Consider the following 22,399-nt stretch of genomic DNA (forward strand, 5'->3'; position numbering starts at 1 on the left):
AACCTGTATCTCTTGCACACAGGAGCATGTAACTAAAGGCAAGCTTCTTATATTCTTATCCATTCTTTGGTAACTTAGCAAATTTCTACTTCGTGCAACTTGCTTTTCTATGACTTTCTTGATAAGACTGTTACTAGAGTACAAAATCTTCAGAATACATCAACTCTTATCTTTACTTGTAAAGGTTGCAGAAGCGGGATATTATTACTGTGTTGGCCAGTCATCTTTGGCCAGGATTTTCTAGCATTTTAATTTTAGCTTTCAAATCCTAGCATGGTCTTGCTTTCTCTTATCTCTGAGCTCCTCTCTCTCTCTCTCTCTCCAGACATTCTTGTCTACTGTGCTCTAGCGACATACAACCTAAGGCTGTTTTACAATTATAGATATATAGCTCAAGGATTTTTTTTTTGTTACTCTGGAACACTTTCCCTGGCGTATTTTTGGATGTGGGTTCAAGTTTGCATTAAATAGTGACCTCTTTTCATGGGCTTTAGACTGATTTGTGTTTTATTGTATTGTAGTTATTTGGAGGTGGGTGAGGATTTTAAATAATGTTTAGTTCCAGGCTTTTCACCCTCTTCTTGTCAAATTCCTCCAAAAATCCCACTTCTTCTGGGAGGTCCACAAACAGCAAAAGTAAAATAACTCTCAGCTCCTCCTTCCTTTAGGTCTCTCTCTGTCCTGTCTTAGGATCCTTAGGCCATCTGTATGCCTGTTTTGTACAGCACCACATGTACCTTCAGCACTTCAGTAATATTTGGGGGCGCTTGCATTATGATAGGCAATTATAAAAATGTCACTTGCAGTTGCTGCTATGCTAAGCTATTGTTTTATTCCTCTCAGATTTCCCCCTAAACATACTCATTCAACCAGGTAGGCAGTGCTTTAAATAACCCAGTAACACTGAATTTGAAGCGATATGAACTACTGTCAAAAAATTGCTACCTACTCCTGTGTTCCTAGCCACATGCTTCAAAATCTTTGGATCAGGAATCAGGAAAGCAATATGGCACCACTTAGAATTTAGACACTTAAGTTTAAGTGAGAAAAATAGTTCGTGACTTAAGAAATGAAGTAAAAGTGAAATGAGACATTCTCCTCTTGGAAAACATAAACTGGCTGAAGAAAATCACAACTGTTTTTAGGTAAGCTTGCATCAAAATAGCTTTTTGGGTGTGCTGATTTAAAGTAAACTGTAAATGACATTAATGGGTTAAAATAATAATGTGTGCCCAGTTTTACTTTGCTTCCTTCCCACTAATGCTGCTTGAAATTGCTCTGGTGGGAAGGTGATTCCGCTTGACCTTTGTCCAGCGGGATATTATTGAGGCAAACAACCACCTAGTAAGTTTTACATATAAGAACAGCCTCTGCTGTTTATACTTGCTGGGATAAAAAGGTTATTTATCTCTATGCTTCAGGGCATAAACTATTTTAAGACCATCAGGGACCATTTTTATCTAGATTGACCCTGTGCATAACACAGGCCATAGAATTTCCCTGAATGATTCCTACATCTTTGGTTGCAAAGTTGAGCACCCAAAAGTTTAGAATTGGCAATATTAAAGATACCACATGAGTTGGGCCATTGATCAAGTCTGATGCTCCAAGAGGTAGAGTGCTGGTTAATATGGTCCATCTTTGAAACATGGACACTTTCATTTTCAATGATGATTCATCTACACAAAGTCCTTTTCCACTGAGACTTTCATTCTTGCCAATGAAAATATCAAAACCTGAATAAGTCTGCTAACTGCTGCTGAGCGTTCCCGATATCTAGAGATCACCTCCTGTTCTGCTGATCTTTATGGAATGGGAAATAGAACAATTACAGCTCAGCCCAGGTCTGCAAAAAAAAAAAAAATGGTTGAAGTCTAAATTTGAGCCAAATCTAGAAGCCCATAGTCGTTACTTGGGCAACACTCCCATTGAAATGAGTGAAGGTTTTGGGTAAGGACAGAATAAAAGCTAAATTGGGAATTCAGCATTTGGCCCATTAATTGCAGCCATTTTCCGTAGAACCCTACAAATATAAATGCTTACCCCAAGATTGATTTTCACGTCCCTTCTCCTCTCACCATCTTTTTATAATCACCAATAAAATAGATACCTTATGCCAAATTAATTACAGCTCTAAATTAATTGGCTGCAGCCCATACATACTGCATGATCGCTTGGAAGCCCAGATATGTAGTTCTGCAGCCCCACGCTTTATTTGTTTCGAGCCAGAGTATGTTCACCTGTGTATGTGGCGAGTCCTCCAGCATCATTTCCTGAAAGAGAAGCAACATGGGTTTTAATTGATTTGATTAAATAATAAATGATACATTCTCGTATCTCGACCTAGGCAACATTTCCAGCCCATAAATCTAGGGCTATGAAAGGAAGAGCTTTTAAATAGTGTATAAATTGCAGTAATTCCTCCACCCAAGGCACTGTTGTACAACAATGTTACATTATTAGTTGCTGTCTTCTAGTACTGAACAGGGAACTTTAATAGAATAACTAAAACATTGTTATCCCTTAAAGCTACTGTGTCTCCATCCTTGCTTCACTGTAGACTGTTTTGTACAGGAGATTTCCCCAGCCCTTCACTATTTGGCTTCCTGCTACAGATAGGAAGAAACCTTCTCACACTGCTTAGTAAGGGAGAATCTCTCAGTTTCATAGCTAGGCTTGTACCTTTGTTATGTCAGGGAGCTGTCTTACAACTTTTCTTTCCTTACATGATTGCACGTCTGTCTCTCTTCCCTCACAGCCTTTTAAATAGATCCCCCTCTGCGGCAGCTAACCCCGCCCGGGGAGCCCGCCCCAGCTCACCTCGGCTCCGCCTCCTTCACTGAGCACGCCGGTGCCGCTCTAATTCTCCTCCCCTCCCAGACTTGCGGCGCCGATTGGAGGAGAATTAGAGCGGGGGCTGTGTGCTCAGTAGAGGAGGGAGAGAGGAGGTGATCTGGGGCGGGGAGCGGTTCCCCTGTGCGTCCCCCTCTTCCCCGTTACTGCGGGTGGCCCTCCTCACGCCTCCCCCCCCACCCCAGCTCACCTTCACTCCACCTCCTCGTCTGAGTGGGCTTTTAGGCACACTCAACCACTAGGCGCCCTAAGCGGCCCTCTAGTTTGCCTAAATGGTTGCACTGGCCCTGCTTCAGGGGGTTGTCAAGTATTTGAATCTTCTGACTTTCGTTTCTGTACTGCATTGTGATGATGAGCCTGAAGCATATAAACCAATAAACTGTGAACATTTTCCTCAAATAGAGCTGCTTCGTTCTCATGCTGGTATAAGGTTTCCCTTTTTTAAATGGCATTTGCTTTCAAGCTTAGCTCCACTGCTGCCTATCATAAGTTCCCCTTTAACTTGGGAGCTCTGGCATTTGCACATGCCTCAGCACCATAACCATTAAATATCTGGCTGCCTTTGGCAACCTTCTTCTCAGTCTTTGTAATGCATTTGGCCCTGCTTTCTTAGATACCTCCTGTTTGAAAGCCTATACCTCCAAAAAACAGCCATGTACCAAAGGAACTTTGTATTGGTCAATGTGTTGATACTTTACAGGACAGATACTCGGAAATTCCAAGAATTTCCCCCCTATATCTTTAAGCAGATCATGACCTTGTATTTCATTTGATTGTGCTTTCCCTCCAGTAATCTTTTATTCTTAACACTGATATCTTGCCATTCACAGATGATGGGAAGTTGTCCTTGGAGGAGTTCCAGGCTTTTTTTTCAGACGGGACTCTTAATGAAGAAGAACTTGAACAGCTCTTTCATACTATTGACTCAGACAACACCAGGTAAGCATATGAATCTGTGTCGATTGCTTTCCCGCTGACATAGATTTTAGGATTCTTGGTGTGCAACTATTAAAGTTTTGCTTCTTAAAAGATCTAAACATGTGCAAAGTGTACTGTGATGGATTTCCTCTGCCAGCCTAGAGGGGCTTCATTTCTTCAGAGTTTTACCTCCCATGATGAAGACCATTAGGGCTCCTTGTTCTCCTGGTATACGTTCAACACACTTCCTGAAGCACAGTCTCTTTTATGAAGATCTCTGAAATTATACATTTTGAATAATAGGGACAATCAGATAACCTTTTGATTTTTTCATTGCTTCTAGAAAGCTTTGCTACGGCTATCTAATCTAGCTATCCTGATCTGTCTGTGAGTTTCTAATGCAGCTGTTATTAGAATCATAGGCCTGGAAGGGACCTTGAGAGGTCATCTAGTCCAGTCCCCTGAACTCATGGCAAGACTAAGCATTATCTAGACCATGCCTGACAGGTGTTTGTCTAACCTGCTCTTAAAAATCCCCAATGATGGAGATTCCAGAACCTCCCTAGGCAATTTATTCCAGTGCTTAACCACCCTGATAGTTAGGAACTTTTTCCTAATGTCCAACCTAACCTCCCTTGCTGCAATTTAAGCCCATTGCTTCTTGTCCTAGCCTTAGAGGTTAAGAAAAACAATTTTTCTCTCTCCTCCTTTTAACAGCCTTTTATGTACTTGAAAACTGTTGTCAAGTCCCCTCTGTCTTCTCTTTTCCAGACTAAACAAACCCATTTTTTTCAATCTTCCCTCATAGGTTATGTTTTCTAGACCTTTAGTCATTTTTCTTGTTCTTCTCTGGACTCTCTCTAATTTGTCCACATCCTTCCTGAAATGTGGTGCCCAAAACTGAACACAATACTCCAGTTTGAGGCCTAATCAGCGTGGAGTAGAGCGGAAGAATTACTTCTCGTGTCTTGCTTACAACACTCCTGCTAATACATCCCAGTGTTACACTGTTGACTCATATTTAGCTTGTGGTCCACTATGACCCCCAAATCCCTTTCTGCAGTACTCCCTCCTATGCAGTCATTTCCCATTTTGTATGTGTGCAATGGATTGTTCCTTCCTAAGTGGAGTACTTTGCATTTGTTCTTATTGAATTTCATCCTATTTACTTCAGACCATTTCTCCAGTTTGTCCAGATCATTTTGAATTATAATCCTATCCTGCAAAGCACTTGCAACCCCTCCCAGCTTGGTATTGTCTGCAAACTTTATAAGTGTACTCTCTATGCCATTATCTAAATCAGTGGTTCTTAAACTTTTGTACTGGTGACCCCTTTCTCATGGCAAGCATATGAGTGTGACCCCCCCTTATAAATTAAAAGCACATTTTAATATATTTAACACTATCATAAATGCTGGAGGCAAAGCGGGGTTTGGGGTGGAGGTTGACCGCTCATGACCCCCATGTAATAACCTCACGACCCCCTGAGGGGTCCCGACCCCCAGTTTAAGAACCCCTGATCTAAATCATTGATGAAGATACTGAACAGACCCAGACCCAGAACTGATCCCTGTGGGACCCCACTCGTTATTTCCTTCCAGCATGACTGTGAATCACTGATAACTACTCTCTGGGAACGATTTTCTAACCAGTTTTGCACCCACCTTATAGTAGCTCCATCTAGGTTGCATTTACCTATTTTGTTTATGAGATGGTCATGTGAGACAGTATCAAAAGCTTTACTAAAATCAAGATATACCACATCTACCACTTCCCCCCATCCACAAGGCTTGTTATCCTGTCAAAGAAAGCTATCAAGTTGGTTTGACACAATTTGTTCTTGACAAATCCATGCTGACTGTTACTTATCACCTTATTATCTTCTAGATATTTGCAAATTGAGTCCCTAGTTATTTGTTCCATTATCTTTCCGAGTACATAAATTAAGCTGACTGGTCTGTAATTCCCTGGGTTGTCCTTATTTCTCTTTTTATAGATTGGCACTATATTTGTCCTTTTCTAGTCTTATGGAATCTCTCCCATCTTTCATGACTTTTCAAAGATAGTTGCTAATGGCTCAGTCAGCTCCTTGAGTATTCTAGGATGCATTTCATCAGGCCCTGGTGACTTGAAGACATCTAATTTGTAAAAGTAATTTTTAACTTGTTCTTTCCCTATTCCCTACTCTACCATTTCATGATCACTTTCCCCTAAGCTGCCTTCCACTTTCAAATTCTCAACTAGTTTCTCCCGATTTGTCAAAATCAAATCTCGAACAGCCTTGTAGGATCTAGTTGTTATACAAATAAAGGATGGCATCATTTGTAATCTTGTCTTTACAGCACTAAATCTTGCCACGTCACTTTCACTTCAACTGGGTCTGTTTCATCTCAGTACCGTTGCTCCCATTACATTATGACCCTAAAGCCCCAGCACTGAGAACTCCAGCACATTGAAAGAACCCCTTTATGCAGGGTGAAATTCACCCCACTTAAAGCCCCTCAAGTAGAGCTACTGCATCTCAGCATTTCTGAAATCAGGCAGGTGCTTACATATGGATTTAAGAGCTTAATTTTAGGCTCCTGTTTTTGAAAATCTTGGTCTATAATATTGTACCTCTATAAAGGAGGCTCCATCCTGCAGGAGAGTACATTCTTGTGTAAGGGACAGTGAAGTTGAACAGAGTCACATAGGCCTCCTGAGGTGCAGGTTCCCAAGGATGCTGATGGTTGGCTGTATCGTGAAATATCCCTCACTTTCCTTAGGTGGACTTTGAGTTTCCTGATTGCCAGGAGGCAATCTGGAGGAAATGCAGTATGGAAAACTAGCCGAATTCTGATCATGACACAGATGCTGCATTTAAGGGACTTTAGGTTCCAGCTCTTTGAATCTCTAGTGAGTGTCTGTACTCTGGAAAATATAAGGTAGAATTGTGCAAGAAGGCTGGGAGGGAGGCCGCAGTCTCATCAAAACAGTTGGTGGTTCTGGCAAGCTATTTCACTTGAATTTGATACCAGGTTTGAAATTGCATCTGGGTGGATAATGAGGTTTAGATAGAATTCAGGGTTCGGATTTGTCTTTGGCAGCATTTGAGTCCTGCAGTCACCAATTCAGCTTAAAATAATCTATTTAAGCCATGCAGTAGCCCTATGAAGTAGCAACAGAGGGTCCTGTGGCATCTTTAAGACTAACAGAAGTATTGGGAGCATAAGCTTTCGTGGGTAAGAACCTCACTTGAGCTTATGCTCTCAATACTTCTGTTAGTCTTATAAGTGCCACAGGACCCTCTGTTGCTTTTTACAGATTCATACTAACATGGCTACCCCTCTGATACTTGACACCTATGAAGTAGGTGAGTGTGTTTTACTATCCCCCTTTCACCGATGGCAAAACTAAGAAAATTGATGGAGTGGAGTCCAGACCCTGTCTGTGTAACTGCAGAATAGCTCCACTGACGTCTCTGGGAATTGCTCAGGCAAGTAAAGTTACTCATGAGCTTAGTGTTTTCAGGCTCAAACCTTATTTGTTTGAAAAGGTTTCAGTTTAGGAAATCTAGGCATGTTGTCATTAAAGGCATGTGTAGTCTTTAAAGATCCTATGAATTTTTTTTAACATGAATTGGGTTAGTGATCTTGATGGCCAAACTCTAAATTAGCTATTTGCATTCTGCCTACCCCACTTCCCCCTTTTGGTTTCAGCTGATTGTATTCTTCACTTTCTGTACTGAAGTTGTATGTTGTGAACTACTGAACAGCTGCCAGGCTCCTTGTCAGAGGTGGCTGTCTTATGGTGAAGGCATTGCCTGGGCCACTTGAGCTCAACTCATTTCTTATCCACTGTTTTTATGGTCCACAAAATGCACAAGTGTCTTTTCAGAGTTGAATGTTCATAGGCTCTGCTGTGCTATCAAATTAAAATCACAAACTCGTTTACCTCCAATGTGTTCTTCCCAGAATGTGATTTCAGAGCTTTTTGACTGTTGTTAACATCTGTCCATTAACACTCTCCTACTGCATTTTCCTTGGATGGGATTTGAAGTGTTTATGATCTTTCTGATGACAAGCATCTGGCACAGGCATCATCCTGGGCCAATACATGATATTAATACACCTGTGCTCAACTCCTTGGCGCCAGCTTTTTTGGTGTGACATTGCCAACCAGAGCCACTGCACAAGGCAGCGGAACACTGAAAGATTTCTCCTGGGAATTTTCTTTTCCGGTTCCAAGAGGAGTTAGTCTCCACAAGACTGAGGTTTTATGCTCTTAAAAAAATTAAAATGAAACCCAGCTTTGAGTCGTATTCCAATGTTATTTAATTCCTTTAGGGATAACAAGCCTGCCCAAATTAAGAGATGAAAAAGGAATCCCATTTAAAGTAAAAAGTCTCATGGTAAGGCTTTAAAAATAATAATATAGTTCATTAATGCTGCGTTAAGTGGGATCTTGCTGAGGCAGACCCAGGTTCTGGAAGCTAAAATATAACACACTAATATATTAAGCTATGTAGGAGAGAGAATACACCTCTACCTCGATATAACGCTGTCCTCAGGAGCCCAAAATCTTACCACGTTATAGGTGAAACTGTGTTATATTGAACTTGCTTTGATCCGCTAGAGTATGCAGCCCGTCTTCCTCCCCCCCAGAGCACTGCTTTACCACGTTATATCCAAATTCGTGTTATATCGGGTCACGTTATATCGAGGTAGAGGTGTAGTTAACTTTTCGATGCCAGGATTTAGGAGGTTTTTTTGTGACACTCTATGGGTTAGAATGATTCAGTGTCAAAAACCCACTACAGCTCACCTGCTAATATTTTTGTAAGTGCTTTGATGTGTATGTTAGTATGTTTTTTCTGATATACTTTAGAAGGCTGCCCTCTCCATTATGCTTCTATCCTGTCAGCAGTTTTTAATATGCTGGTGGAACGTTTGAAAGTAATGCTGCACATTCATGCCCCGTTAGTGTCTGTATTCTTCCTAAATTATGCTAGTGCCAAAATATCAGAGAGAAATCTCAGAATCAGTCTTGGGTTGGCATACTGAAGACTTGTTTGCAAGCAAAACCAATTAGTGACTCCTTGTAATAAAGTTACCCTAATGTTTGCATAATTGTTTGCCCCAGTAAATCACTTCAGGATGAGAAATGCAAAAAGACCAGAGGGGCTTTGTGGACTTTGTTGTATAATTTGCTAAAGGAATTTTGTGGATCTTACTGCTAAAATAACTACTGAGTTAATCAATCTCTTCTAAGTTTTCTTTTTAAATAGACAAAGCATTATTACCAATACGTGTCTGCAACTTATATTTGTAGTGAATGAACTCCAGTTCTTGACATAAGCTAGCTGGAAACACAACCCAATGGAAGGTCTGTGGTTTGAAGGCTTAAAGGATCAGACTCTTAATTTTACACCATAAAAATATTGGCTTTTCCTTAATTAGTAGGGCTGGATAAAGTGGTTAAGAAATGGTAAGAATTGACCTGAACCTTTACTGCAGAGCTCAGACCAAATCCAAGTTTTGTTTTCTGTAGTTTGAAAAAATGTACCTAAAGGACGTAAAAATACCAAAATACCTTGAGTGGCCCTTCTAGGATTGTCTTGTAGGGTAGTAATACATCTTGGAAAGAATTAAGATACTAGTGTGAAGGATAGTGTGGGAGTCATGGGAATAAAAAGAACAGCGCATTCAAAATCTGGATTGTAGCCAAAATCAGACTGATACTACTCTGACATAGTACCAGAGACACTGACTCTAGATTCCTTCTCAATATAACAGAGAGGCGGTACGTGGCAGGGTGTACATCATCAAGGTTGTGGGTTCAGGAAAGCTCTGCCTCTGGTCTGAAATAATCCACATTTGCTACGTTTTATGGTGTTGCACAATGCCTGTTAATTTCATTTGGCCTTTGCAGAAAGGTAAGGGGACTAAAGTCCAGACTGCTGTATGGAGTTTAGTATCTGCTTATGGGTTGCTGCTTAGTGGAAGTGGTGAGATTGATTATATTGCATTTTGCTTTTGTGACTTAAAATAATTGGCAACGTACTTAGGGACTGTGTATAGGCACTTTTTACTTGTAAACTAAAAGGAAATAAAGACGGGCAACTGTTCTAAATGTTATGCAGTAGTGAGCATAGGAAACACACTATATAACACTGAGCTATGCAAGTTCTAGCACATTGTGTGCTTGACTGATGTCTGGATTCTAGCACAGTCCCCAACTGCCACATGTGTTGTAACTAGCTTTGGGTTATAATGGGTTGTCATGTCTTTTACTATTTTTACCCACAGTTAAACTAGTGGGCATTGCATTAGAAAGAGATCAATTTTAAACATTTTCTGATTTGCTCCTCAGCTGAGGATGTGAAATAAGCAGTCCATGATATTTTTATAACTATTTTTTCAACTTTTGAAGAACAGTGTCATCTGAATACTGAATATCCAGGTGTGTGAATAATTAGATGTGTCAGATTCCTGCATTGTTAGTGGTAGTTTGCTTAGCAGCTCTTGGACTCCGGGTGCCTCCAGTATCACAGTTTAATACAAAAAGATCTATAAAATGTTCAGCAAAAATTCCCACCCATGTTGATCTAGTCATTGAAATCCTTAAGGACACGATACTTTAAGAGTGCCATACTGGTTTAACATCTGGTGTTCTTGGCTGAAGCAAAAGCTTCAGATTTTGGTCATAGTTCCAAATTAAATCTTAGTATACATTTATTAATTTTTAACATTCAATATAAATTTACCAAAATTGAGAGAGAGAACATTTTTTTAAATGGCAGAAACTTTGTCCCCAATCCCTAGCTCGCTAGTGCCAGGCTTCCCTCAAGCAAAAGCAATTTATATAATCTGCTCTAGAGTTGTGTGGATAGTTTCCAAGCTTTTTAAAATGCATTTAAATGTTTGGAATAAGAATGGAAGTAAATTTCAAAATAAACCGACATTTTGAATCGAAAACTCAAAACATTTCATTTTGAATATGCTGAAACAAAATGTTTTCAGATTTTTTTTAGCTTTGTTTTTGATTGAAACAATTAATTGATTTTTGCCGAGATACTGCTAAGTTTTTTGGTCAACCGGAACCCGCATTTTTTGGTGAAATAAAGTTTCAGCTGAAAATTTTCTCCCAGCTGTAGTCTGCATTTTTCCACAAAGGTAAAAAGACTGTCAGACTACCAAGGGAAAAGAATTTGTGTCACCGGCACTGAGAATGCCTTCCCACCAGCTCCTAGATGTCTAAATCTATAGCTTGTTAGGGCAAATGCTCCAGCTAATCTCAACTGCTATGGAGCGTATAAGGAGGGGAAAGTTAATCTCTCTAACCTGAGTTAGCCTCCGTTACTGGTGAATCATGGGAACCCCGCACTAGCTGTTCCTCTAGCGATATTCTGTTTTGTACCAGATCTAACTTCCAAGTGGGTCACCTCATGTAGGCCATATAATAATCCAAATTAGGAATCACAAAAGCATGTATGACAATGGCCAGGTCTGGAGTTGAGGGAAATGGTCACCTGACCAGAAAAAATGCTTTTAAACTTTTCATGTCATCTGAGCTCAGTTGGGAAACCTACAGTACTGTAAAACTTCAGCACTTGGATAAAGGGCATTGAATTCACTCAGCAGTGGGGACAGGAGTCACCCCCTCTCTGCCATTGTGATCTTTTCTCCTGATGTCTGTCTTGTCTTGATTACACCTTGGTCTTATTCAAATCCCAGTCTCAGAAAGGCACTAGAAAAACAAAGGAAATTGTGTCATTCAGATCTCACGAAAATAAGACATCGACTGTTGTCTGCATGCTGATGACATCAAAGCCCCATACATTCCCATTGGACCGGAAGAATTAAGAAGAGAGTCCTATGGAATCTCACATGAGATCTCTTTGGGCAGGTGTATCATCACAAAAGCAAGAAACAAAAAACCACCTTGGAGATGAGGGATTAACAAAAACCCCTCAGATAATATTCTCTAACCCCGCTATGATCTGTAAGCAGATCAACAATGGCCTGCTAACAGACCTGAAAGAATTAGCATGCATGCCTGACCTTCATACACCAATGAGAGTAGGGCGCTACCCAGACTGACCGAAAAGGACTGAGGAAACCCTGGTGACTCCAGCTGGCACTCCAGGATGTCTTTTCTGTTCCTTCGATGAGGAATTTTGGTAACTCCTGCTTTTTAAATCTTGCAAAATAAACAGTTCTCTGGCCTACTGGGATAACACTGTTCAGTATAGCATTTAATCATCTAACATTTGTAGTTGGGGACAATGCTAAATATGATTAATAACATTCCCTTTATTGTTATCACCATTCCAACCAGTATTACTCCCTTGTTCCTGCTTCTTACGTTCTGTCTGGTGTCTGGTATGTTCCAAAATTATTGGTTTTGAATTAGTTTGTTGTCAGACATAATATTTACCAGGGATTTTTCTTATAAGGAAATTGCTTTATACAGTAAAAGACAAAGGCTGAAATATCAGATGGGTACTGTGCATTTTCTTTTATATAGGAATATGGGGCATATTAACTTTATCGTTCTAAAGGCAATTTGAATTAAAATTAATTGCTGGTTGAAAAGATAAGTTAATTTATTTTCAAAGCTATTTTGGTATTTCATTTTATCTGTGTGCTTTTCTTTTACTCCCCCATCACGTTTGCTTAGTGTGCAGTTCTAAAGATCTTGCGACTTAAATTACTTTATAGCTAGAGTAGTGCTAGATTAAGAAAATTATGTTCTTGCTGAATATTAATAATTGCTGTTACCAGCCAAATTATAAAATGTTGATTCCATTTCCAGAGTTCTTATAAGCACAGGGGAACTGACTTAGTCGAATAGGAACATCTAGTTTGGTTTCTTGACTTCCTTGAGACAATAAAGGGTCATTTGGAAGATGATGGTTAATCTGAGAAAAATGAAGAGGAAGATCACAATGCAGTGACCCAAGAGGAAGGCTGTGCTTCTGCCTGTGGGTACCCAGCTAGAACATGCTACAGCTTGGCGAGTTATTTTTTAAATGGTAACAATCCCCCAACAAAACGTGTTCTTGTCATTGGGGGGAGGCTTTAGGTGTTTAACTAAAATTATATATCCAAAAATAGCATTGAAACATGAATGGGGTTTGTTCTTGATACTACTTTGTCTAGAAAGTGTCATTGAAGAGGTTAATGATGTGGCATGATAGGTGTGTGCTAAAACAACTGCTTTGTATAACGTGATGATGGAAAATCAGCAGCATTATCTTTGTGGGTTTTTAGTCCCTTTAATACTTTGCTCTCTTTATACGCTATTTTTCTTTCAGAGCAGATTGAGAGTTCCAGGACAAGCGAGATCTCTTTAAAAGAACAGTTCCCAATGGGCTAGCAGATGAACAAAGTTGTGTGTTCATAAGCAACTTCCCTCTGCTTCTTCAGGGGATTTCTCATCCTTTTTGCCTTTTACTGATACTTTTTAATAATCTCTGCTCTGTTCTTGGCCTTTGTTTTGGATCTGAAACCAACCTTATTCATCTTTCACTGTTCATACTGTTGCTAAGGCACTCAGATACATGGCATAAATGGACTGTGACAAAGAGCAGAAGGAACATGTACATCCTGCCCTCCGTATTCCTCCAGTGGTTAAGACTAGCAGAGGAAGCATGCTTCGCTCTACAGAAACAACTTTACATGTAAAGCAAATACTGCAAAATTCCATACTGCTGCCACTAACTTCACAGAAAAGAAGAATGAATCATAGAATCATAGAATATCAGGGTTGGAAGGGACCTCAAGAGGTCGTCTAGTCCAACCCCCTGCTCAAAGCAGGACCAATTCCCAACTAAATCATCCCAGCCAGGGCTTTGTCAAGCTGGGCCTTAAAAACCTCCAAGGAAGGAGACTCCACCACCTCCCTAGGTAACGCATTCCAGTGTTTCACCACCCTCCTAGTGAAATAGTTTTTCCTAATATCCAACCTGGACCTCCCCCACTGCAACTTGAGACCATTGCTCCTTGTTCTGTCATCTGCCACCACTGAGAACAGCCGAGCTCCATCCTCTTTGGAACCCCCCTTCAGGTAGTTGAAGGCTGTTATCAAATCCCCCCTCATTCTTCTCTTCTGGAGACTAAACAATCCCAGTTCCCTCAGCCTCTCCTCATAAGTCATGTGCTCCAGACCCCTAATCATTTTTGTTGCCCTCCGTTGGACTCTTTCCAATTTTTCCACATCCTTCTTGTAGTGTGGGGCCCAAAACTGGACACAGTATTCCAGATGAGGCCTCACCAATGTCGAATAAAGGGGAACGATCACATTCCTCGATCTGCTGGCAATGCCCCTACTTATACAGCCCAAAATGCCGTTGGCCTTCTTGGCAACAAGAGCACACTGTTGACTCATATCCAGCTTCTCGTTCACTGTGGCCCCTAGGTCCTTTTCTGCAGAACTGCTACCTAGCCATTCGGTCCCCGAAATCATGTTTCTCTTATTAGTTACTTCCATAATGTCTTAGAGGTATTCCAAACAGAGAAGACACCATACCTGTCCCCACTAACTTTTGTGAAACATGGGAGAAGATGGGAGGGAAAGAGATCCACCAATACCTTCCCCTTCCAAAGATTCATATGAGATACATGATGACTGCTCCTGGAGGAGAGAATTAAGCCTAGATATCCCTGCCAATATCTTTTGGTGGAAAGGCCTTCCTGACCTGAAATTTAATCATCAGGTTAGGCTTGAACATGTGAGTGTAAATCACCACACTTAAGCATCTATTTAGTTTGTACCCCTAATGCAAATTGTCTATTTCCCCCTCTTAACATTTACTGACGGTGAAAAGCTCTTTATGTATAGCAAGGCCAGAAACAGCACATCCGCATGAGGGGAGAGGAGAGCCAAAATCAGGGGTGCTGGAACAATTTGAATAGTGGAGGTGCTGAGAGCCATTGAACCAAACTGTAAACCCTGCATATGATGGAAACCACTTCAAGCCAAGGGATGTGGCCACACCCCCAGCACCCCTAGTTCCAGTGGAAAATCACTCTGACTACTCTGTTTGATTTGGAATCTTACATGTGTGATCTGCCACAGCCATTGTCACCAACACAGACTGGTCAAATCTGCCTTCAGAATCATAATCTTCCACAGTGTATCTAAAGCAGACCCTGCTGCCGTGGGTTCCATCATCATATCTTGCCTCTTCCTGGGACTGGACAGTAGCATGATGATGATATTACTAACCTAGACATAGAATGGGGAGGCATAACAACACCTGAAACTAATTTCTAATGGAGGAAGAAAGAAAGAAAATACTGAAGGAAATAAAAATATTGGGTCAGGTGATCAAGCAATTCTATAGCTCTCTTAGAGCCAGGCAGAAGCTATCTCAGAATTGTAAAAAGTGGTGACAGTTGTAGAGTATTTGTCAGATAGATCTGAGGATCACTGCAAACAGGATGCAGAACTCTTTGTCAAAACAAGATGTGTGTGTGTGTGGGGGGGGGAGGCGCTGATCCAGGAAACTCCAGAGTCTGCTTTCAATTGTGAATTCAATGGGAATTGAGGGTGGTCAACAACTTACTAAGTCCAGGCCCTTAATGAATAGGAGATATTCTGTGATGCTCCACTTTCTGCCCTACAAATGCTAAGTCAGCAGCTCTTGGACCAGCTCTTTCATTAGCTAGTGTTGATATAACAATCCCAAATGCAAGCAGCTGCATTAGCAGAAAGTGCTAAGTCATCGCACTGAAATTTTATTAATTGGTATCTTGGTAAGAAATGGCTATTAATGTAAATTGTCACATTGTCTGGAGTGGCTCGCATTCTTCCCGGGCTGCCTGGCTCTGCAATTGGGCCAGCTCCTCTGCAGTATCTGGGGCAGCAGGGTCCTTGGACGCCTGGCCAGAATTTACAAGCTAAGCTCTTAGTTCCTGATCTGGGGCTTTCTTTTTATGGGATATTCCCCGCTCCTTACATAACTTTTCAAGGTCTTTTATCTCAAAACCATCATATGACTGCGCTCCTCTCCTTGTGTCTGTCCTTGAACCTTTAAAAATTCTCAGTGTCAAGTTTAAACTCTTGACAGTGCTGGGTTATAATCTATAAATCCAACTGACTGTGGCATGTAAATCCTGCTGACTATGTCAATAGTCATGCTGTCTGGAGTGTCTCACAAGCAAGAATACCAACCTCCAGGCAGAGCCCAAACCCCAAACTGGTTGTGAGTTCTATACCTAGACTACCAACCAAACAACAAATGTAAACTCCTCAGGCACTATACAGCCTTAACATGGCGTCACAGACAGTCCCCTAGGGCATTCTGAACTATCTTGCCACCCAGGCAAGCTTGACTCTGTGATAGATGGTCATTTTACACTAAGATCACAAAATACTCAGGTTACTCCCAGTCCCAAAGGACCAGTCACTGACCCCAGGTCAATTTGCACCAAAGACAATACTTGTAGCCAATCCTGTAACACACTAACTAAAAGTTTATTAACAGGAAACAGAAATGAGAGCTATTTACAAGGTCGAAGGAGGTAAGCGTACACTCAAAAATAAGATACAATCTTAAATTCAAAAGGTAATAGAGACTTCTAAAAAATCAAGCTTTTATGTCCTTTGGGGCTAAGCCAAGCAGCTTGGGGATCTTTTGCTTCTGTTTAGGAATCTTTGCCCCTCAGAGTCCAGACAGCATAAAGAGAATCTAATTCCCTCTGGTCAGGGATTTTTATCCCCGCCTTTCTAGAGTCCAAGCTGATGGGGCGAGCGTTTCTGCACGTAATCTCTTCATGGGTGGGTGAGGGGACAAAGTATTTGTTCCACAATGGCCTGTTTGGATTCCATAGTCCTTCCTGATGGGCAGGAGATCACACCTTCTGTAAGAATCCAGCATTTTACATTAGGTGAAGTTTTTTCCCCCCTGTTTCGTGAGTTACATAGTTTCAGAACAAACATTTTACAGTTATAGAGCAAACCCATAAGTAGTACCTATAGAATGGGATACAGATAGTATAAATAGGATTAATACATGCAGCATCCTTCAAGAAAAATAGAAGGAACTCTGACTGTGAAGGGAAGAGAAAGGAAATAAGAGAGAGGAAGAATGAGAGGGACCTAAATCTGTAAATTTGTACGTATACTGTTATACAAAACATCGTTGTAATCTGTGCATGTTAAAATGTATCAGAGTGAAAGTGGGAAGAGTCTTAAATGTTGAATAAGTAGATTTAGGACAAAATTTTCAAAAATGCTGAAGTCCCATTTTCAAAAGAGACTTCGGTTTCTAAGGAATTTAGACTACTTGCCCAAGTCCCTTTTTAAAATGGCACTTCTGCTGTAAAGTTACTTAAGCATTTTTGAAAAAGTTACCCCTACGTTGCGCTTGAGCAGCATGACCCAAATGTCTGAAGGTGTTACATTTGTATGCAGTCAACCTCTAATGTCTGTGCTCAGATTGGGGACTTGTGCAAGCTTTCTTCAAAACATGGACCTGGGAGCCTGAAGTGTGCTTTTGCAAAGCAGAAGTCTCCCAGTATTTTACTACTTTTTGAGCTGCAGGAAAGAGCATCATTTTCTGAAGTCTGATGACACCATTCCACAGGGCTCTTTCTGTTGACAGCTAATTTTTCGCACAATAATAGACCTCCGAGACTGAATTTTCTTTGGTTTCTTGGCGTATTTCAGATGAACTAATTAGTTTTGCAGGAACCCTCCACCTCTTTGTGTGATGTTCAAAATGCCCCTCGTTTGTGGCATGTCAGGAGTCTGCTGTAGGTGAAAATGATGTGAGCCTTTAAATTTAATCAGTGATCACAGCGGCTCATCTGCATTGCCACAGGAAATAACTTGCATGTCTAGTTTGTGGTGTTCTTCCCCCTCAGACCCTCTCTTTGCTAATGATAAATGTCACAATGCATTTGTTGATCTCCTAGATAAACAGATCTTCATAATGGTAACACAGGCTTGTTTTGAATATTAGTCAGGGCAATTAGGGAACTAGAATCTTTGCTGATGTGACCGGGGTCCAAGTGGGGGCAAGCTGAGGTCACTCAATTAGGGTGAACTGCAAAGAATGGGGCAGACAAACCCCAAAACTGGTGGATAATTCAATACTTAGATTTACCAAGCCAGCATAAAACAACTTCTTTATTACCTCACTGCTTGCCCAAAAAACAGCAACATAATTCCCTTAAAGCAACCCAGCCTCAGGCCTCCATCCAGGTACCTAAGTCAAATATGATGAAGATTTCTGAAAATCATATTTCAGCATATAAAAGAAAAGGTTCTACCAATCCCAAAGGATCGGGATTACCTCCCAGGTTATTGAATATTCCAGATCTTACCCAAATACACGCATATATTCTTATTAACTAAACTAAAATTTATTAAAAAAAAAAACAAAAGAGATAGTATGGTTAAAAGATCAATATACATACAAACATGAATTTAATTCTTGAGGTTCAGATACATAGCAGAGATGGTGAGCTTTGTAGCTGCAAAGAGTTCTATCATAAATAGTTCATAGTTATAGTCCAGTGTCCAATGTCATATTCAGGGCATACCAGTCAACACTGGGATCCCAGTCTGGTGGCTTAAGCTTCCCCACATGACGCATCAAGCAGATCTGAGATGGACACGATCAGGACCCAAGGATCTTTTTATACAGTGTTCTAGCATACACTTGACCACACAGTCCTGGGTAAATAATAGGCTTTGAATGTAACCTTGTTTTCTAAACACCACCAGTAATTAGTTACACAAATGAAAACAGGGCATTAGGCCAGGGGTCGGCAATGTTCGGCACGTGGCTCGCCAGGGTAAGCACCCTAGCGGGCCTGGCCAGTTTATTTACCTGCTGATGCAGCAGGTTCGGCCGATCGTGGCCCCTACTCGCTGCAGTTCGCCGTCCCGAGCCAATGGGGGCAGCGGGAAGCCGCGGCCAGCACATCACTCGGCCCGCGCCGCTTCTTGCTGCCCCCATTGACCCGGGATGGCAAACCACGGTGAGTGGGGGCTGCGATCGGCCGTACCTGCCACGTCAGCAGATAAATAAACTGGCCCGGCCCACTAGGGTGCTTACCCTGGCGAGCCGTGTGCCAAACGTTGCTGACCCCTGCATTAGGCAGTCTAATCAAACTTCAAAGAGACATACAGACAATGACATTATATCACCCAAAATTCATCTAAATGTTAATACTCCCTTTTGATTTCTGAATCGATAGTTATAGTGACAGACAGGAATTGTCTGTTTACATGGCTAGCTTTTAAGACACACACAATTAATATCACTTCTAACAATATAAGTTTTCATTTAAAAGTTCTAGCCTATTTAGCATGAATGACCCTAATTACCATTCGCATACCATCTAACATGACTTCAAAGGTGGGCTCTGGGTCATTCAGCCTGCAGGCTGGTTAACGCTTTCTGGCCAGGAGTTATATTTTGTATAAGATTTGCTGAAATTATAACAGTGATAGCAATAATGATTTGCATGGTTATATTTTAATCAGACAATGTCACAGCTGAATTCAGGGAATCTAAAATCCCCCTAAACACAGGAGTGTAATGTTGCAAAATAATTAACTCAGGTTCCCAACAGAGGGCTTTTTTTTAAAATTAAGCTCTTCACAATGTTGGTTTTAAAAGGGCAATGCAAAAAAGGGCAAGTAAAAGAGAAATATGCTTAGTTTATTTACTTTAAAATGAGTGGGCAGCTATCTTAGAATTTTTAATGTACCTCTTATTTAATTTTTAAAATTATAAGGCCTGACTTGGTGTCCCTTGAAGGCAATGGGAATATTTTCATTGGGCATGGGATCAAGTCCCATAATTAGCTTATTTTTAAAAATCTGTCTAAAGCTACATAGTGGAGTAGATTGAGCATAGGGCGGGAGTCAGGAGCTCCTACTTTTTGTGATCAAAGAGAAACCTACGTAGATGCATGGAAAGACTTCTGGCTGAGGGACAGTGAAAATATAAGGCCAGTATTTTAGAAAATGGACAAGTAAGAGGGACCAAAAAATAATGGTTCAAAGAAGGTGATTCCAGTGCTCAGTTAGTTATGATGGGGGACATGCACGTTTCTAGATACATAGATTCTAATAACACAAATGAATACTCAATGAATGTTAAAGGTAACATATTTAAAACTGCTAAAAGCAAATGCTGGAATACAAAATTCATAATCAACCTGTGGAACTCACTGCTACAAGAGAGAGGGAGGCAACATTTTTAGTAGGCCCAAAGGTGAAAGTAAGTCGGTATGGTCCTGGTCCGGCACCAAGAGCCGGTGCACAGCCGACAGTACCGGCAGGTGGCAGCTTCCCCAGGCGGGCAATTTAAAAGGTCCCTGGGCTCCCAGCAGTAGCTGGATCCCCAGGCCCTTTAAATGGCCATCAGAGCCCCGCCGCTGGAGCCCTGGGGTAGCGGCGGTGGCCAGGAGCTCCAGGGCTCCGGCAGTGATTTAAAGGGCTTGGGGCTCCCAGCAGTGGCCGGAGCCCCTGGCCCTTTAAATCGTCGCCGGAGCCCTGGGGCTCCCTGCCTCCACCGCAGCTACTGCTACCATGGAGCTCCGGCGATTTAAAGGGCCGGGGCTTCTGCCCGCCACTACCAATGCCGGAGCCCTGGGCCCTTTACATCACCGCCAGAGCCCTGGGGTAGTGGCAGCGATTTAAAGGGCCCAGGGATTTAAAGGCCCCGCCTCTTCCACCTGAGGCTCTCTCCCTCTGTGTTATCAGAACCCATTCCCATACCAAAGCTCAGATGCTCTAAGAAGAAGTACTGAGGTCCTGATTCAGCATAGCACTTAGTCACACACTTAACATTAAGTACCATTGATTTCTGGAACTACACACGTTTAAATGTTTTGCTGAATCTGGGCCTTGAGGTCTAATGCTGCACTATGGAGGCCAATGGGATTTTTGCCACTGACTTCAGTAGATGCAGGGCTGTGCCTGACATGACGTAGCATGTGTCAGAACTATCGCTGTAAGTAGCAGGCTTTTTAAAAACACACACAAAACTCCTCACCCCTGGATATTTCCTATTCTAAAAAAAGTCAGTGAATGAGGACACTGAAGTGGTGCCATTGCCAATACAAACCAGTCTGGGCACCACTTTGTACTCTAAATAGATGTTTTCCTCCCGCACAGAAACATCAGAGATCTCCTTCCGTGGTTTTAAAACTTTAAAACGTCCCTCCAAGGATGAGCTGGGCTCCACTAACTACCCTACGGAGCTTACAGGGACGCAGTTGCACTGATGCTAGTGCAGACACTCTAAGCCGGCGAGAGAGATCTCTCCTGGTCACTTACTTACTCCAGCCCCTGTGAGCAGCTGTAGAAGTTCTCCCGCCGACATAGCGCTGTCCACACCGATGCTTAGGTTGGTGTAACTTATGTTGCTCAGGGTGGTGGCTTATTCACACTCCTTAGCGATGTAACTTATGCCGATGTAAGCTTTTGGGCTGCCCTACGCTACCGCTTCAGTTGATATAACTTACCTCGCACAGGGGTGTGAAAAAGACACTCCCCGAGTGACATAAGTTACGTCGATCTAACTGCTGTCACACCGGCACACGTCGGTGGGAGACATTCTCCCGCCGACATAGCTCCCACCTTTCGCGGAGGCGGGGTAATTATGCCGAGGGGAGAGCGCTCTCCTGTCAGCCTAGCGTGTCTTCACCAGCTGCGCCAACGTAGCACTCTAGTGTAGACATGCCCGTAATGTGTATGTAGCCTGAGTGCAGTGAGTTAACATGTTAGCTTTCCCCTCTGGACACCAGGGCTTGCGTTAGGAAATGAGTTGACCGACCCAGACTGACCAGCGACCATTTGTCCACATACAGAACAACTACCTGTTTCAACATAAGGAAGTCCAGGAATGGAATAACTGTGGAAAGTCAGGATGTAGATGCATTTTGGCAGCACTATGGGCCATTCAGTGTGCGCGCACAACTTCTATTGACAGTAGTGAGTGACTATTTGTGTAAGCACCGAGGAAAGGACTCTGTGAGGAGGAAGCTTGCACAAGCCCATCATGTGGTCTATTTGGCTGTAACCAGGGCTCTCAGCCCCTGGCTTTCCTAAGCAGCCAATTTGCTCAAGCCATAGATCTGGGCAGTGTCTGACACTAAAATGTCCCTGTTTCCAACGGTTTGCATTTAGTGGTGAGAGTGTATGTGACTTGAGTGGTGTGAGTACAGTGGTTAATTTCTGATGAATGCTGACCATGCTCTATTTAATGCTCCTCTCGGCTGTAGTACCACTTTTTATTTGTGGTATAGAGCAAATTTCATTCCACGATCTCAGAAGTGCTCTATGTATTTTAGTTAATTTGCACGCTCCTGTAAGGGAAAAGTAACGGTGTCCCCATTGTTCAGGTGCTTTAGAGGCAGGTTGAGTAGATTAAGATTTGTCCAAAGTTACACAAGTCAGGGGAAGAGCTAGGACTACAATCCAGAAGTCCCCCGCCACTCTTCTGGTCTAACTACTAGACTACATTACCTGTCTCTCGCTAGTCAAGCAAAAAAGAATTGAATCAACTTGTAAAGAAGAGAAAGCAGAGTGCCTATCAATTCTTGTAAAAAGAGGAGGAAATACAGAAATGGCTATTGGCCAACCTAATTTAGTACTGGAGAGAGATTTTTTTTAAAAT

General features: G+C 41.8%; 1 protein-coding gene across 4 annotated transcripts in view; it reads left to right on the forward strand.

Annotated features, from left to right (window-relative positions):
• NECAB2 (N-terminal EF-hand calcium binding protein 2) overlaps nt 1-22,399 on the forward strand; it is a 366,975-nt gene that overhangs the window by 149,355 nt on the left and 195,221 nt on the right. For all 4 annotated transcript variants that reach the window (XM_034788644.1, XM_034788645.1, XM_034788643.1 and 1 more), the window contains exon 3: nt 3,684-3,792. In XM_034788644.1, the coding sequence (XP_034644535.1) occupies nt 3,684-3,792 (109 nt within the window). The remainder of the gene's footprint in view (nt 1-3,683; nt 3,793-22,399) is intronic.

Source organism: Trachemys scripta, chromosome 13 (genome assembly GCF_013100865.1).
Source record: "Trachemys scripta elegans isolate TJP31775 chromosome 13, CAS_Tse_1.0, whole genome shotgun sequence".
NCBI lineage: Eukaryota > Metazoa > Chordata > Testudines > Emydidae > Trachemys > Trachemys scripta.